Raw genomic sequence first — 19,484 nt, 5'->3', positions numbered from 1 at the left:
GATCCAGTTGCAGAGGGAGGTGTTTAGTCCCAGGGTCCTTAGCTTAGTGATGAGCTTTAATGGCACTGAGCTGTAGTCAATGAATAGCATTCTCACATAGGTTATCCTTTTGTCCAGGTGTGAAAGAGCAGTGTGGAGCGCAATAGAGATTGCATCATCTGTGGATCTGTTGGGGCGGTATGCAAATTGGAGTGGGTCTAGGGTTTCTGGGATAATGTGAGCCATGACCAGCCTTTCAAAGCACTTCATGGCTACGGGTCGGTAGTCATTTAGGCAGGTTACTTTAGTGTTCTTGGGCACTGGGACTATGGTGGTCTGCTTGAAACATGTTGTTATTACAGACTCAGACAGGGAGAGGTTGAAAATGTCAGTGAAGACACTTGCCAGTTGGTCAGCGCATGCTCGGAGTACACGTCCTGGTAATCCGTCTGGCCCTGCGGCCTTGTGAATGTTAACCTGTTTAAAGGTCTTACTCACTTCGGCTACGGAGAGCATGATCACACAGTCATCCGGAACAGCTGATGCTCTCATGCATGTTTCAGTGTTACTTGCCTTGAAGCGAGCATAGAAGTAATTTAGCTCGTCTGGTAGGCTCGTGTCACTGGGCAGCTCGCGGCTGTGATTCCCTTTGTAGTCTGTAATAGTTTGCAAGCCCTGCCACATCCGACGAGCATTGGAGCCGGTGTAGTACGATTCAATCTTAGTCCTGAATTGACACTTTGCTTGTTTGATGGTTCGTTGGAGGGCATAGCGGGATTTTTTATAAGCTTCCGGGTTAGAGTCCCATTCCTTGATAGCGGCGGCTCTACCCTTTAGCTCAGTGTGGATGTTGCCTGTAATCCATTGCTTCTGGTTGGGGTACGTACAGTCACTGTGGGGACGACGTCATCGATGCACTTATTGATGAAGCCAGTGACTGATGTGGTGTACTCCTCAATGCCATCGGAAGAATCCCGGAACATATTCCAGTCTGTGCTAGCAAAACAGTTCTGTAGCTTAGCATCTGCTTCATCTGACCACTTCCTTATTAACTGAGTCACTGGTGCTTCCCGCTTTAGTTTGTGCTTGTAAGCAGGAATCAGGAGGATATAATTATGGTCAGATTTGCCAAATGGAGGGCGAGGGAGAGCTTTGTACGTGTCTCTGTGTGTGGAGTAAAGGTGGTCTAGAGTTTTTTCCCCTCTGGTTGCACATTTAACATGCTGGTGGAAATGAGGTAAAATGTATTTAAGTTTCCCTGCATTAAAGTCCCCGGCCACTAGGAGCGCTGCCTCTGGATGAGCATTTTCCTGTTTGCTTATGGCCTTATACAGCTCATTCAGTGCAATCCTAGTGCCAGCATCGGTTTGTGGTGGTAAATAGACAGCTATGAAAAATATAGATGAAAACTATTTTGGTAGATAGTGTGGTCTACAGCTTATCATGAGATACTCTACCTCAGGCGAGTAAAACCTTGAGACTTTGTTAGATATCGTGCACCAGCTGTTGTTTACAAATATACATAGACCGCCACCCCTTGTCTTACCAGAGGCTGCTGTTCTATCCTGCCGATACAGTGTATAACCCGCCAGCTGTATGTTATTCATGTCTTTGTTCAGCCATTACTCTGTGAAACATAAGATAATACCGTTTTGAATGTCCCGTTGGTAGGATATTCGTGCCTGTAGTTCGTCCACTTTATTATCAAGCGATTGTAAGTTGGCCAATAGTATCGATGGCAAAGGCAGATTAGCCACTCGTCGCCGGCTCCTTACCAAGCACCCCGATCTCCTTCCGCGATATCTCATTTTCTTTCTACTGCGAATGACGGGGATGAGGGCCCTGTCGGGTATCTGGAGCAAATCCCTCTTGTCCGACTCATTAAAGAAACCATTTTCATCCAGTTCAAGGTGTGTAATCGCTGTTCTGATGTCCAGAAGCTCTTTTTGGTCATAAGAGACGGTAGCAGCAACATTATGTACAAAATAAGTTGCAAAAAAACGCACAAAATAGCACGGTTGGTTAAGAGTCCATAAAACGGCAGCCATCCCCTCCGGCACCATCTTCACAGTGTTGTGGGTACAAATCCAACTAGTAACCCTCTTCTATCTGTGCCATTCTGTAGCGTTGAAGTCGGAGGGAGATGACTACTACATCAACGGAGCGTGGACCATCGACTGGCCCAGGAAGTTTGACATCGCAGGGACGGCGTTTCACTACAAGAGACCCCTTGACGAACCTGAGTCACTAGAGGCCCTGGGGGCCACCACGGAAAACCTAGTCGTCATGGTAACCACATTTTACTGTTTTGTTGTGTGTTGAGTAAACAATGTGGGAGGGGTTTGTCTTTGACACAGAAAGATGATCAAACACAGAAGGGCTTTTTCAGGCATCTTTCAGCCTACCGGGTGTCCTTAGTCTATTTGGGGGGTGGAGAGAGGGGGAGATTCCACGAAAAAGGGAATTTCACAAAGAGAACCTTCAGATGTTACCAACCCATAGAGAAATGGGCCATTGTTGTGTGTACTGTCTAGAGAGATTATCAGTTTGAATTGACATGAAGCACAACAGCTGCTCCCAGCAAACCTTAGCTGACAGTAAGACCGTGGTGGTTTGGGGTTTTAAACGGTATATACAGCAATGTAGATATTGAAAAGCCATTTCTGTCTCAATTCAAATACACATGTACATGTGTTTTGGTGAGAGTGTGTGTTTGTGTGTGCAAGCGTGGTCTGACATGTGAAAACCTGTGTGTGTATATGCACGGGTGTAAGTGGGTGTAATGGCGTGTTTGAGCATTGCCGTGCATGCGTGTGTGTGTGCATGTCTGTGTGTGTGTGTTTGTGTTTCTCTAAACCGTCCCACTCAGTGGCCCTCAGGACCGCAGTGGCTTTTTCCTGGACATGAATGCTGGAAATACCAGACCCCACAGCACTACTGGAATAGGGCTGGGGTTAACCCGGTTAGGATTAGGAATAAACAGAGCTCTCCATCCCACCACAGGCCATTCGGTTGTGGCAACTGAAAACTGTGCATAATTTCTATGTTCCCTTACTGCATCACATACGCTACAATAAACACAGTGCCCATTGGATAATTAGAGTCTCCGCTGCAGTATAGTAACTCTTTACTGAGGACTTATTCTATATTTAAATAATAAATCATTTGATTTTTCCATTGTGTTAATGATGGCAGATTGATTGATTTCCAAGTTTTTACTATACGTTTTTTCAAGATGAGTGATGAATAAAATAAAAATAAATATGCCATTTAGCAGACTCTTTTATCCAAAGCGACTTACAGTCATGCGTGCATACATTTTTTTTTGTGTATGGGAGAAGAGAATCGTTCAACCCATCGGGTATCTCACTACACCCCTATTTGCCATGCCTTGAAATATGCAGATAGACTCATTAAAAGTAGGTTTACATTGTAATACTTCTGACAGCCACATTTCTAGCTCCGCCCACAACTTCCGGACTTTATAGCATTTATAGCATGGATTATTGAGTCATTATTATACTGAACAAAAATATAAATGCAAAATTAGGCCCTAATCTATGGTTTTCACATGACTGGGAATACATATATGCATCTGTTGGTCACATATACCTTTAAAAAAAAGTAGGGGCGTAGATCAGAAAACCAGTCAAGTATCTAGAATACATGGCACCGGAGGAGATGGCTGCCGTTTTACGGCCCCCTAACCAATTGTGCTATTATGTGTGTTTTTTCACGTTATTTGTAATTTATTCTGTACGTAACTCACCTCGTACTGGACAAAGATTTTTTCTTCAGTGAGTCGGACGCGAAGGATATACTACAGACCCCCGACAAGGCCCAAATCCACGTCATTTACATGAGAAAGAGACAGAGATATCGTGGATGTAGGTCGGGGTTCCTTGTAAGGATCCGACGGCGAGCAAGTAATCTGCCTCTTCCATCAGTCCTATTAGCCAACGTACAATCTTTGGAAAACAAAATGGACGACCTACGATCACGGATATCCTACAAACAGGACATTAAAAACTGTAATATCTTATATTTCACCGAGTCGTGGCTGAACGACGACATGGAGAACATACAGCTGGCGGGATATACGCTACATCGGCAGGATAGAACCGCTGACTCCGGTAAGACAAGGGGTGGCGGTCTGTGTATATTTGTAAACAACAGCTGGTGCACAAAATCTAATATTAAGGAAGTCTCAAGGTTTTGCTCGCCTTAGGTAGAGTATCTCATGATAAGCTGTAGACCACACTATTTACCAAAAGAGTTTTCATCTATATTTTTCATAGCTGTCTATTTACCACCACAAACCGATGCTGGCACTAGGATTGCACTGAATGAGCTGTATAAGGCCATAAGCAAACAGGAAAATGCTCATCCAGAGGCAGCGCTCCTAGTGGCCGGGGACTTTAATGCAGGGAAACTTAAATCTGTTCTACCTAATTTCTATCAGCATGTTAAATGTGCAACCAGAGGAGAAAAAACTCTAGACATCCATTTGGCAAATATGACCATAATTATATCCTCCTGATTCCTGCTTATAAGCAAAGCCTAAAGCAGGAAGCACCAGTGACTCAGTTAATAAGGAAGTGTTCAGATGAAGCAGATGCTAAGCTACAGGACTGTTTTGCTAGCACATACTGGAATATGTTCCGGGATTCGTCCGATGGCATTGAGGAGTACACCACATCAGTCACTGGCTTCATCAATAAGTGCATCGATGACGTCGTCCCCACAGTGACCGTACGTACATACCCCAACCAGAAGCCATGTATTACAGGCAACATCCGCACTGAGCTAAAGGGTAGAGCTGCCGCTTTCAAGGAGCGGGACTCTAACCCGGACGCTTATAAGAAATCCCGCTATGCCCTCTGACGAACCATCAAACAGGCAAAGAATCAATACAGGACTAATATTGAATCGTACTACACCGGCTCCGATGCTCGTCGGATGTGGCAGGGCTTGCAAACTATTACAGACTACAAAGGGAAGCACAGCCGCAAACTGCCCAGTGACACAAGCCTACCAGACGAGCTAAATCACTACAATGCTCGCTTCGAGGCAAGCAACACTGAAGCATACATGAGAGTATCAGCTGTTCCGGATGACTATGTGATCACGCTCTCCTTAGCCGATGTGAGTAAGACTTTTAAGCAGGTCAACATTCAGAAGGCTGCAGGGCCAGACGGATTACCAGGACTTTTACTCCGAGCATGCGCTGACCAACTGGCAAGTGTCTTCACTGACATTTTCAACATGTCCCAGACTGAGTCTGTAATACCAACATGTTTCAAGCAGACCACCATAGTCCCTGTGCTCAACAACACTAAGATAACCTGCCTAAATGACTACTGACCCGTAGCACTCACGTCTGTAGCCATGAAGTGCTTTGAAAGGCTGGTCATGGCTCACGTCAACACCATTATCCCAGAAACAAGAGGAACAACTATGTGAGAATGCTATTCATTGACTACAGCTCAGCGTTCAACACCATAGTGCCCTCAAAGCTCATCACTAAGCTAAGGACCCTGAGACTAAACACCTCCCTCTGCAACTGGATCCTGTCAGGCCGCCCCCAGGTGGTAAGGGTAGGTAACAACACATCTGCCACGCTGATCCTCAACACGGGGGCCCCTCAGGGGTGCGTGCTCAGTCCCCTCCTGTACTCCCTGTTCACCCATGACTGCATGGCCAGGCACGACTCCAACACCATCATTAAGTTTGCTGACAACACAACAGTGGTAGGCCTGATCACAGAAAACGATGAGACAGCCTATAGGGAGGAGGTCAGAGACCTGGCCGTGTGGTTCCAGTATAACAACCTCTCCCTGAACGTGATCAAGACAAAGGAGATTATTGTGGACTACAGGAAAAAAAAGAGGACTGAGCACGCCCCCATTCTCATCGACGGGGCTGTAGTGGAACAGGTTGAGAGCTTCAAGTTCCTTGGTGTCCACATCACCAACAAACTATCATGGTCCAAACACACCAAGACAGTCGTGAAAAGGGCACGACAAAGCCTATTCCCCCTCAGGAGACTGAAAAGATTAGGCATTGGTCCTCAGATCCTCAAAAGGTTATACAGCTGCACCATCAAGAGCATCTTGACTGGTTGCATCACTGCCTGGTATGGCAACTGCTCGGCCTCCGACCGCAAGGCACTACAGAGGGTAGTGCATACGGCCCAGTACATCACTTGGCCAAGCTTCCTGCCATACAGGACCTCTATACCAGGCGGTGTCAGAGAAAGGCCCTAAAAATTGTAAAAGACTCCAGCCACCCTAGTCATAGACTGCTCTCTCTGCTACTGCACGGCAAGTGGTACCAGAGCGCCAAGTCTAGGTCCAAAAGTCTTCTTAACAGCTTCTACCCCCAAGCCATAAGACTCCTGAACAGCTAATTATGGCTACCCGGACTATTTGCATTATCCCTGACTCTGTACCGGTAACCCCTGTATATAGCCTCCCTACTGTTTTAATTATTTTTAATTAAAAAATTTTACTCATCCATTTTTTACTTAACAGTTATTTTTCTTGAAACTGCATTGTTGGGTAGGGCTTGTAAGTAAGCATTTCACTGTAAGATTTACACCTGTTGTATAAGGTGCATGTGGCAAATAAAATTTGTTTTGATTTATCTGGTGTGACCACCATTTGCATTTACATTTACATTTATGTCATTTAGCAGACGCTCTTATCCAGAGCGACTTACAGTTAGTGCATACATTATTTTTATTTTTTTCATACTGGCCCCCTGTGGGAATCGAACCCTCAACCCTGGCGTTGCAAACACCATGCTCTACCAACTGAGCTACCTCCCTGCCGGCCATTCCCTCCCCTACCCTGGACGACGCTGGGCCAATTGTGCGCCGCCCCATTGGTCTCCCGGTTGCGGCCGGCTACGACAGAGCCTGGATTCGAACCAGGATCTCTAGTGGCACAGCTAGCACTGCGATGCAGTGCCTTAGACCACTGCGCCACTACACACCTCATGCAGCGCGACACATCTCCTTCGCATAGAGTTGATCAGGCTGTTGATTGTGGTCTGTGGAATGTTGTCCCACTCCTCTTCAATGGCTGTGCGAAATTGCTGGATATTGGCAGGAACTGGAACACACTGTCGTATGCATCTGGTGAGTATGCAGGCCATGGAGTACTGGGAAATGTTCCGCTTCCAGGAATTGTGTACAGATTTCTTCCCATGTTTATTTTATATCCTGAGATTTTTGAGTATTCTGAAAATATTTTTAGCAAAGGGGACATTGAGTTATCAATATTGGTCAGGTATATCAGGAGATCATCTGCAAATACGTTTAGTTGATATTCATTACCAATACTGATACCTGTTACGTTTAGGTCCTGTCTAATTCTTTCTGCAAGCGGTTCGATTGCTAGTGAAAACATGAGGGGGGAGAGGGGACACCCCTGTCTTGCACCCCTTTCTAAAGCAATTTAATCAGATAATGTATTATTTGTATATATTTTTGCTTTAGGACATTTTTATTAAATGTATTATTTCAGCTGGAAAGTTGAAAGCTTCCAAAGTGTTGAATAGAAAAGGCCATTCAAGATGGTTGAAAGCCTTTTCGGCATTAACAGCCATTATTGATCAATCTATTTCTTGTTTTTTTGCGTATTGTATTAAACTGAAACATGTTCTTGTATTTGTTTGTAAGTGTCTATTTTTAATAAACCCTGTTTAATTGATATGAATCAAGTCTGGTAAGACTATTGCCATTCTATTGCTTATAAGCTTATATTGCTTATATTTTATTGTCACAATTTATTAAACGTATGGATCTATAATCAGCAGGGGACTCGCCAGACTTTCCTGATTTTAATATAACTGAAATAACTGTTTAATACATGGAACTAGGATGTACTGAATTGAGTGACGTTGATAATTGCTTTAGAGTTGTTGAGTGTAAGAAGGATATAGGATCCATCCAACTGTTGTTTAATTCAGATTTAAATACATTTTCATAGATGCTTTTAAAATTGTAATTAATCGCGTTGTTGTTTCTAATTACTACTTTTGTATCTTTATCTTTTAAAATTATAAGTGGTTTAGCATGTATTTGTTTTGTGAGAGCTGTGAGATATTTACCAGGTTTATTTGCCATTAAATAGTATGCTTTATTTGAGTTTAACCTGTAGTTGTTGTCTCTCTTCAAAAGTAAAAGATCATATTCCTGCTTAAGTTCCCCCATGTTGTTATTTTCTAGACTTTCTATGGGCTTTTTCTAAGATAGTGATTAATTTTTCTTTAATTGTAATTGTAATTTCTAAATCAGATGTAACTTTAGCCAAGTATGAGATTATCATCCTCCTAATGTGCGCCTGAAATGCATCCCAAATTATATCGGGGGTCGGTTTTTCTCTGTCCTCTACAGTGCCTTCAGAAAGTATTCACACCCCTAGACTTTTCAGCCTGAATTTAAAATGGATGGTGATTTTTGGTCACTGGCCTACACACAATACCCCGTAATGTCAAAGTGGAATGATGTTTTTAGAAATCTTTACTAATTAATTAAAAATGAAAAGCTGAAATGTCTTCATTATTCAAACCCTTTGTTATGGCAAGCCTAAATAAGCTCAGGAGTAACAATTTGCTTAACAAGTCGCATAATAGGTTGCACGGACTCACTCTGTGTGAAATAACAGTGTTTAACATTATTTTTGAATGACTACCTCATATCTGTACCCCACACACACAGTTATCTGTAAGGTCCCTCAGGCGAGTAGTGAATTTCAAACTAGGTTTAACCACAAAGACCAGGGAGGTTTTTCAATGCCTTGCAAAGAAGGGCACCTATTGGTAGATTCGTTTTTAAGAAAAAGCAGACATTGAATATCCCTTTGAGCATGGTGAAGTTATTAATTACAGTTTGGATGGTGTATCAATACACCCAGTCACTACAAAGATGCAGGCATCCTTCCTAACTCAGTTGCCGGTGAGGAAGGAAACCACTCAGGCATTGCACCATGAGGCCAATGGTGACTTTAAAACAGTTACAAAGTTCAATGGCTGTGATTGGAGAAAACTGAGGATGGATCAACAACATTGTAGTTACTCCACAATACTAACCTAAATGACAGAGTGAAAAGAAGGAAGCTTGTACAGAATAAAATAAATCCATAACATGCATCCTGTTTGCAATAAGGCACTAAAGCAAAACAGCAAAGAATGTGGCAAAGAAAGGAACTTTATGTCCTGAAAACAAAGCGTTATGTTTGGGGCAAATCCAACACAACATATCACTGAGTACCACTCTTCATATTTTCAGGCATGGTGGTGGCTGCATCATGTTATGGGTATGCTTGTCATCGGCAAGGACTAGGGAGTGTTTTTAGGATAAAAATAAATGGAATAGAGCTAAGGACAGGCAAAATCCTACAGGAAAACCTGGTTCAGTCTGCTTTCCAACAGACACAGGGAGACAAATTCACCTTTCAGCAGGACAATAACCTAAAACACAAGGCCAAATATACTGTACACTGGAGTTGCTTACCAAGACGACATTGAATGTTCCTGAGTGCCTAGTTAAATTATTTACTTAAATCGGCTTGAAAATCTATGGCAACACTTGAAATCGTCTGTCTAGCAATGATCAACAACCAACTTGACAGAGCTTGAAATATATATATAAAAAAAAATCTGCAAATATTGTACAATCTAGGTGTGCAAAGCTCTTACCCAGAAAGACTCACAGCTGTAATGCTGCCAAAGGTGATTCTAACATGTATTGACTCAGGGGGTTGAATACTTATGTCATCAAGATATACTAGTGTTTTTTATTTTATTTATATATTTTTTACAAATGTTAAAAGTTTTCTTCCACTTTGACATTACAGAATATTTTGTGTAGATCATTGACAAAAACCCAACAAAATGTGTAAAAAGTCAAGGGTTGTGAATACTTTCTGAAGGCACTGTATGTCAACATTTGTAATGGTAAAGGTTTTTAATAAATTTCGGGTCCAGATGATGCGCTCTGTTCATTCTCCAGATTCTGTCGCTAAGTGTATTTTCTATTGGTGTAATTAAACATGATACTAGAGAATGATCCGATATCACTATATCATTCATTTTTAAATCCAGTAAATTGTTGAGTGCATTCTTTAAGATATAAAAATGTAGTCAATTCTTGAATAGCTTTACTTACTTTGAGAATTTTTTTTAATAGTATTTTGTAGTTGGGAATAATCATATCCAGGTGTGCTGTAAATAATTTGCAGAGATTACATTTTTCAGCCTCTTTGGAGGCTCCCTAAACATGCCTTTCTTATTACTACGTCTCTGTCAATTTAGGTAACCTGCTAAAATAATGGTTCTGGATTTTATCTAATATAGCTAAAAACACCAGACTTGCCCCTGGTGGGATATACATCGAAATCAATGTGTATCTTTCACCATGTAAGGTACAATTAAACATTAGAAAATGGCCTTCTTGGTCCATGTGCTGGTATATTTGGGAAAATTGTGTATTCTTATTTATCAGGAGGCTTACTCCTCTGCTGTTACTACAGTAGGTGGCATCATAGGCCTCTCCAACCCAGCTCCTCTTTAAATGTTACATTTCTAATAAAATAAAAAAAATGTAACTCTTGCAAGAAAACCACATCTTGTGACAATCTCTTTAAGAGAACCGTATGCTTTTGTTCCCCCATTATGTAGACATTGCACATGCCATGTGATAAGTTGGGTTTTTCTATACTTTACTTGTATAGAATCAAAGTTAACCTTATCTGTTCCGCCTAGTAAAACATATTAGCAGAAATTACATATGAGGGCGGTGGGCATTCCATAGAATGGGAGGATCATAGTATAAATACATAGTTATTGTATACATTACATACAGTGCCTTCGGAAAGTATTCAGAACCCTTGACTTTTTCCACATTTTGTTATGTTACAGCCTTATTCTAAAATGGATTTTAAAAAACAAATCCTCAGCAATCTACACACAATAACCCAAAATGACAAAGCGAAAACAGGTTTTTAGAAATGTTTGCAAATGTATTAAAAATAAAAAACAGAAATACCTTATTTACATAAGTATTCAGACCCTTTGCTATGAGACTTGAAATTGAACTCAGGTGCATCCTGTTTCCATTGATCATCCTTGAGTTGTTTCTACAACTTGATTAGAGTCCACCTGTGGTAAATTCAATTGATTGGACATGATTTGGAAAGGCACACACCTGTCTATATAAGGTCCCACAGTTAACAGTGCATGTCAGAGCAAAAACCAAGCCATGAGGTCGAAGGAATTCTCCGTAGAGCTCTGAGACAGGATTGTGTCGAGGCACAGATCTGGGGAAGGGTAACAAAAAATGTCTGCAGCATTGAAGGTCCCCAAGAACACAGTGGCCTCCATCATTCTTAAATGGAAGAAGTTTGGAACCACCAAGACTCTTCCTAGAGCTGGACATCCGGCCAAACTGAGCAATTGGGGGAGAAGGGCCTTGGTCAGGGAGGTGACCAAGAACCCAATGGTCATTCTGAAGGAGCTCTAGAGTTCTTCTGTGAGATGGGAGAACCTTCCTGAAGGACAACAAGATTCTCTGGTCTGATGAAACCAAGATTGAACTCTTTGGCCTGAATGCCAAGCGTCACGTCTGGAGGAAACCTGGTACCATCCCTACGGTGAAGCATGGTGGTGGCAGCATCATGCTGTGGGGATGTTTTTCAGCAGCAGGGACTGGGAGACTAGTCAGGATCGAGGCAAAGATGAACGGAGCAATGTACAGAGATTGATGAAAACCTGCTCACCTTCCAACAGGACAACGACCCTAAGCACACTGCCAAGACAACGCAGGAGTGGCTTCGGGACAAGTCTCTGAATGTCCTTGAGTGGCCCAGCCAGAGCCCGGACTTGAACCCGATTGAACATCTCTGGAGAGACCTGAAAATAGCTGTGCAGCTGTAATCGCTGCCAAAGGTGCTTCAACAAAGTACTGAGTAAAGGATCTGATTACTTATGTAAATGTGATATTTCCGTTTTTTTATTTGTAATAAATTAGCAAAACTTTCTAAAAACCAGTTTTTACTTTGTCATTATGGGGTGTTGTGTGTAGATTGATGAGGGAAAAAACAATGTAATCAATTTTAGAATAAGGCTGTAACGTAACAAAATGTGGAAAAAGTCAAGGGGTCTGAAAACTTTTGCCCATAGAGTGTATGGGCAAGTGGGCTGAGCGGACATTGAACAAAAAAAAAAAAAAAACATAAAGCAAAGTACGATAAAGGTTTGGATCAATTCCATTTCAGTTGTTTAATTTCAGTTTCTTTAAATTCAGGACGTCGGAATGGAAAATGCACTTAAAATGATTTAATATGGAACTGAAGCCAACGCTATAAATGCATATAATCAAAGAGTGTCTTCCTCTCACCTCCAGGTTCTTCTCCAGGAACAGAACATGGGGATCCGTTATAAGTTCAATGTTCCCATCCAGAGAACAGGAAGTGGGGACAACGAGGTGGGCTTCTCCTGGCACCATCTGGCCTGGTCCGACTGCTCCGCCACCTGCGCTGGAGGTATGCACTGCACCAACCACATGCCCATATATGGCTCTGTCCTGGTCCTGTTCATTAGGCACCAAACAAGAGAAAACATTTTGAAACTGGGTACTTGAAGTTATCCAATGCTCTCTGTCCAATAAATAAGCTAATTTTTGCTTTCTGTTGCAAAATGTTATGGCTATGTTCAACATTGTGCCCTACGGAACACAATACTGTAAATATGGAGACTGTGGGGAGCATGAATCTAGGTGTCAGAGATCTATGGCTTTTTAAAAGTGCTGTTCTAGCTATCTGGTAATGGAATATGGTTAAATACTGTGGCCATTTTTATTGTTTTCTTTTCAATAACAGTAGCTTTCTCCAACATGAGATACATTGTGTCTTGTGTGTGTGTCTTTCCAATCCAGACCAACCAATACTTATCAAAATACTGGAGAATACTGTGGGGTAACCCAGTATGATAATTTCACATGGGTTTGTAGGATCATAACTTTATTGCTTTCTAAATGTAATTTCAGCTTTTAAGAAAAACCTAATATGTGTTTTCCATATTTAAACCAGGCACATGAATATGTTGTAATTTCTATGAATGAGCTGCTTTGCATATCTTCTGGTTAACCAGGGCTAGCTAGCATACAGTCTGACTTGCCAGAGATACAACGGTCTGCCGCTCCAAAACCCTTGTCCTACTGCATACTGAAACCTCCTAACTCTGAAACCACAGCGAAATGTCGACCACTGCCTCAAGAATGACTAAACCAACTCATTTTACCCCCAAAAGCAATTGGCTTTTATGAAGAAATAAATACTGTTCCTCTCCAGCTGTCAAGCATGGCCACTAAATTCCTGCAATATTCTAGCAAAAAAACACATACACAGAACAGAAAAAGACCCCAAAATAGAGTTTTTGAGAAAGGAGATCTATGCATGACCAAAGCAAAGAGCTACAGATATCATATCATATATATGTTGATACCTTAGTATTGTAATGTAGATTGTAATTGTAATGTAGTTGACATTCTGGCTTTTGGCTTTTGGGACTTCTACCAAGCAACACTTTACAACATATAAAAATCAATATAACAGATCCTTACGTTTTGGATATGGGCCTTAAATCATATAGCCGTTGAATTTAGCTGACGCTGCTAATCATAAAGTTTCATTTAATGCACCTCTGTGCTAATAAAACCTTTTAAAAACATATTGTGACATCCTGGCCACTTCAGTTTCACTACCCTCTGCAAGCATGATACTTTAACACCAATCCAGCTATACTATTGGTGTGTATACCACTATACAAATGCCTTCACATGTGCACATTCTCGCAGGCAGACACTCAGGCAAGCAGGCAGGCAGGCACTCACACTCTCTCTCTGTCACCTTACACACACGTGCATATCTCATTACACCAGTCAGACCAGTATGGTGTTAACCTTGTACCTGTATTAAATGGGACAATCAAAATACATTTTCTATCACAGTGACCATAGAACTTTCCGATTTCCCAAACTCACTTCCTTGGTTAGTGTGCTGCTCCCACTTCGAAATCCAGAGAGGAGGTTCTAAGGGTTATGCTAGGTAGTGATGATGGACTGAGAGATCAGCCAATTAAAATCAGCGGTTGTTTCGTCCGCTCCTGCCACAGACTTCCAGTCAAGTCCCGTTCTGTGGCGCTTGGAAACCAAACGTCTCGACAGAGAGAGAGCCGGCTGGTGGGCAAGATTAGTATGGTATAGGTCCTAGGATATGTCTCATGAGACCCCATACAGACCCTCTCTGAGAGGGTACACGCACGTGCGTACACACGCGCACACACACGCGCACACACACACAGAGAGAGAGTTGGGTGACAGCGATACGGTAGCCCTCAGACTCTGCGCCAGCAGCCAAAGTAAAGAGCCGCTGCTCTGTAAAAGGGATGTTTGCCAACATATCCTGTTAGGCACCAGGCATTTACACGTCTGGTTTACCACAGACTGAAACCATCCTTTACGTCTCCACCTAAACACAGACACACTGCACTGTATGGAGCTGCCTGCTGCACTCTGTTTCATGTGCAGGAGAATAAGAAGGTGATTTTCGCTACTGTATTTTCTTACATTTTCAGGAATCAGTAGTTAATCATTGAAATGGGTGTTGTGTGCGTGTTTTGCTCCCCTTCTCTGTCAGGGTTCCCAGGAAATGATGCATCATACAGGAAGAGGCTGGACATTAACTGGGTGTTGTGTGTGTTTGTTCCCTCTTCTCTGTTAGGTTCCCAGAAGCAGGAAGTGTTGTGTAAGCGTCTGGATGATAACTCGGTGGTGCAGAACAGCTACTGTGACCCAGACAACAAACCTCCAGAGAACCAGAGGTCCTGCAACACTGAACCGTGCCCCCCAGAGTACGTACAGTAAGACCTTCATCTACAATACAGTGCTATACAGGACAATACGGTTCAATACAATACTATGCAGTGGTCATGTACAGTATCTGCCCCCACAGAGTATGTAAGACCACCAGTCACTCTCAACCAACAATGCCATACTATACAATACAATGCAATAAAATACAATGCAATACAATACATTGCAATACAATACAATACAATGCAATGCAATACCATACATTGCAATACAATACAATGCAATACAATACCATACAATATAATGCAACCTGCTCCCCAGGTAAGACCCTCAGACACTATTAACCTAATGTCCATCTTGGAACAGAAAGATACCCTGCTAAACTATGCTGGATTTGTGTACTGTATGCTAACTTGGCTCAGAGGAAATACTAATACTAGTGTTGGACCTCAGGTCCAGAACACTTATTACATACAACCTTTCAATGACTGACAACCAGAGACCAACTAATAGTAGATAGTGGGTGGAGTGGGTTCAGAAGACTACACAAACATTTAGTTCTATCATAAGCTCTGGTTAAGAAACGTAAAACTATTTAGTAAAAAAACGATTATGACTTGCTATATTAATTTGCCTTCAAGGAGTCCCTTAGCTGTAAAATGTGTTTTGAAGAAAATGCTAAAATAAAACGGCAATGATTTATAACTTCATATGTTAACTATTTTCGAAGCTTGTTTAATGCCAAAAAATGAAAATGCTGAAAATGACCACCTGTGTTTAATTGTATTGGCTAGTTTACTCAATGAACCCTCGAGGGATAACATACGCAAGAGTGTGTGTGTGTCCGTCTGTGTGTATGCGAGTGGTGAGTGCACACATGCGCGTCCTTGAGAGTGTGCGTCCGTCTGTGTGTGTGTTGTGGCCAAAAGCGCTTAGCCTCTCTGCAAGGGCTGAGGGAATGGTCAGACAGAGTTCAATCATGTCTCAAATGTTCAATTGGAAAAAAGGATTAAATGCTTTTGGCCAATGGGCTGAAGCCGTCTGCCAATAGTGATGTGTGTGTATATTTGGGTGTATATGAATGAGTCGTTACAGTTAGATGGGCATCTGTAATGAAACGATATAAGACTTCAGAACAGCTAATCATGGCTACCCGGACTATTTGCACTATGTGCATATTACCTCAATTACCTCGACTAGCCGGTGCCCCCACACATTGACTCTGCACCGGTACCCCCCTGTATATAGCCTCCCTACTGTTATTTTATTTTATTGCTGTTCTTTAGTTATTTGCTTTAATTTTTTTACTTAACACTTTTTCTATTTTCTATTAAAAAAATAAAAAAATAGTAATGCATTGTTGGTTAAGGGCTTGTAAGTAAGCATTTCACTGTAATGTCTACACCTGTTGTATGTGGCAAATAAAATTTGATTTGATTTGTTTTGATATGGAGCCCGTTCCTGGCTTCACTTAATGCCCAAGAAAGCTATCTTTGAACTCATCAGCTCACTCAATTAAGGGCCAGGTTGACATTGGAACAAACACTATCTATGTGTGTATTCAGCTTGTTAGTGGATTCCCTTTTTCTCTCTTCTCAGACTCTCAGACAGCCCTTGTTGTCCATTGCAGTATTTAAGTGAACTGCAACAAACACATGCCGTGATTTTTCAATCAGGAACGCAAACATAGTGTCCACAGTCAGGGAGAGTAGTGTATCAACATGAGCGTGTAAACATGATTGTTTTAGAATACCCAGCATGGCATGGGCGGGGGGAATGGAAGGCAACCCAGATGTTGGGAGACAATGTTCATTCTCTGTACATTCCTGTGGATGACGTAAGATGGATCAGGAATGTAACGTCTCCCAGTCGCTGGATGTCTGTGTTGGCTGTGTTCTGACAACATGTTGTGTAGTTAGAGAAATGTGTTGCCCTTAAAGGGAATAAGTAGTGGCAGTGCACAAGAAAACTGTTATTTACACCAGAATATACAATTGAAGCATATTATCCAATTTCTGATACTGCATAATACTGTCGGCCATATGAATACTGATCTGATCCATATGATTCCAATGGAACAGTTCTCTTAAAGTTACAGTTAAAGTGGCAGTTCTATTGTTGTTATATTAAAGTTGTGGTTAAGTCGATGTTCTAATGTTGTGATTGTGTTGTTGTAGGTGGTTTATTGGGGACTGGTCGGACTGTGGGAAGACATGTGATGGCGGGATGCGGACTCGGACGGTTCTGTGTATCAGGAAGATGGGGCCTGCTGAGGAGGAGACCCTGGAGGACAGCCACTGTCTGACGCACCGACCTATAGAACGAGAGGCCTGCAATAACCAGTCCTGTCCCCCTCGGTGGGTCACTCTGGATTGGTCAGAGGTAGGAGAAGGACCGCCCCTTTTTACATCCCAGCGGGAAATACTGGTCATTTTAATCAGTTTTGTCCACTGGGATTGCTTTGCGTGACAGCAGTAGTTGTAATAGAGAACTAGAATATTTACTGTAGAAAACATTCAAAGTTTAATAGTTTTATTGAGCTTTTCTGTTCTTCCTTCTGCCCCAAGTGTACGCCCAAATGTGGCCCTGGGTTCAAGCACCGCATCGTGCTGTGTAAGAGCAACGACCTGACCAAGACTTTCCCCCCAGCCCACTGTCCCCCCCACAATAAGCCCCCCGTCAGGATCCGCTGCAGTCTGGGACGCTGTCCGCCACCTAGATGGATCCCAGGGGAATGGGGACAGGTAAGATTGGTTCCCCCTTCAGAAATCATTGCTTCCTTTCACTTTTCCATTCACTTTTCATTGCTTCAATATGTCTTGACATGGGAATGTCAAAACACAACATGTTTGTACCAAAGGCAGGTAAACTAAGCTATTCCAAGAAGAACAGACATCAAATCCCCTGTTTTGGTGAACAATCAACAGAATGTATGCTTTGATCATAAACTGGGGTCCCTAGAGCGCTGGTCATGTGTGCCTGTCCAACCTGTCTGCTTGCCTGTGTTTGCGTGCATGCATGTGTGTGTGTGTGATTGTGTGCTGCGGCCCCAGTCAGATCTCAACCATCCCATCAACACGTATCTGGCCCCTGTGCCCACCGGGCCACCAGGCTTACCCTCCCTTCAGATCAGGCTCTGTGGAGCCTCACATCCCAGCCTGCATGTCATCCCCTCCCAATTAGACTGCCTTTATTATGGCCCAGGCCAGCCCTGACAGATGGCTCACGTCAATGGAGGGTCTTAAGTGGGATTTGAACCAGTGACCTTTTGGCCTCTGGCAGCGAGGCCGGGGAGCGAAGCACTACCTTCACAACAAGCTGCCCTTTTTACGGCTCAGGGAGAGGAGAGACAGGGGTGAGAGACAGGAGGAGAGGAGAGGGTGAAGGCCGTAATTATAGAGGGGGAGGGAGAGGGAAAGAGAGGCGGGAGAGAGGAATGGGAGAGAGGTAGATACACCTCACCTTGGCCAGTGCGTGAGAAAGTCCTTGGTCTAAACAGACAAAGCTGTGGTGTTACTGGTATATATTAGATCCATCAAACCCTGTCGTTTGATGGGCCACAGAGAGGTTATCTACCAGGTGCTTATACGGCTTACTGCCATCTGATTGAAGTGAGAGCACCGGTTGTTGTTGTTATGAGAACCTGGGACCAGACCCCATGACCTCTAACCTCTGGACTCTGACCTCTAACCCCCCACAGTTCCTTTACTACCACAACAAAGTCCACCACTGCAATCCCACCACAACCTGGTTAGGTCCCTAAATAACATCCAGGTATATCTAGAAGTATCTGGAAGCCTTCTACTACAGAACCTGACCAGAAATACTTTCTTTACTATGATACAGACAACTAAGAGAACTACTACAGTACAGATAATAACATTGATAGAAGAACTGTTGGGTTGGACTGATAACCCTGGCCGATGTAGTTAACTAGACTTTTCTAGTTGATGCAACTAACTGCATGTCTCTTGTGTCTACAGCGGATAGCTACCATCTCTCTGTTCTAATGTAGACCAGCTGACTGCAGTCTGACTGATGCCCATTAAATCATTACTATCACATTCCTCCCATAATCGTCTGTGCATGTAGAATGTTCATTCTAGTTCTATGTATGTCCATGTACTGTATGTTTGTGTGTGGTCAGACTCAGTCACTTCAACAGTTCATGAAGGCCATTCTACTTACCTTGGTTTCTCAGCTTGCTCGCTCTCTTTCTCTCTCCTTCCTCTTAACGGTGACTTAATAGGATGAGCTATTATGTCCGTAGTGATTAGTCAGACTCGCTGAGTGTCTGCTGGGAAGGCAACACAGGGCGCAGTGAGAATCTGCACACTCAGGCTAAGCTAAGCTTGGCTTGGCCCATAGAGGTAACCTTTTGGTTACTGGCCCAAAGCTCTAACCGCTAGGCTACCTGCCGCCCCATTTTCATTAAATGTCATCAACATTACACTGCCAGCCAGCAGTAAAGTGCTGTTTGACTGTGTAAATGACTCAATTACTATAGGTTATAACACATGGGTATGAGTTTTAACAGTGTGGCTGTATTGAGGGTTAATAACTCTGTATGTGTCTTTTGACCGCAGTATGTGGTTAATAATGTATGTGTTTCAGTGTTTGGTGCAGT

The 19,484-nt window shown here is 42.7% G+C and overlaps 1 protein-coding gene across 1 annotated transcript in view; it reads left to right on the top strand.

Annotated features, from left to right (window-relative positions):
• The window catches only part of LOC121582789 (A disintegrin and metalloproteinase with thrombospondin motifs 6), an 89,506-nt gene that overhangs the window by 66,788 nt on the left and 3,234 nt on the right, over window positions 1-19,484 (top strand). The window contains exons 20-24 of the mRNA XM_041898890.1: window positions 2,105-2,268; window positions 12,389-12,527; window positions 14,766-14,895; window positions 17,035-17,239; window positions 17,425-17,601. Of these exons, the coding sequence (XP_041754824.1) occupies window positions 2,105-2,268; window positions 12,389-12,527; window positions 14,766-14,895; window positions 17,035-17,239; window positions 17,425-17,601 (815 nt within the window). The remainder of the gene's footprint in view (window positions 1-2,104; window positions 2,269-12,388; window positions 12,528-14,765; window positions 14,896-17,034; window positions 17,240-17,424; window positions 17,602-19,484) is intronic.

The sequence above is a fragment of the Coregonus clupeaformis genome, chromosome 15 (genome assembly GCF_020615455.1).
Source record: "Coregonus clupeaformis isolate EN_2021a chromosome 15, ASM2061545v1, whole genome shotgun sequence".
Taxonomy (NCBI): Eukaryota; Metazoa; Chordata; class Actinopteri; order Salmoniformes; family Salmonidae; genus Coregonus; species Coregonus clupeaformis.
The sequence above is the reverse complement of the archived record's forward strand: the minus strand, read 5'-3'. Positions and strand labels throughout refer to the sequence as shown.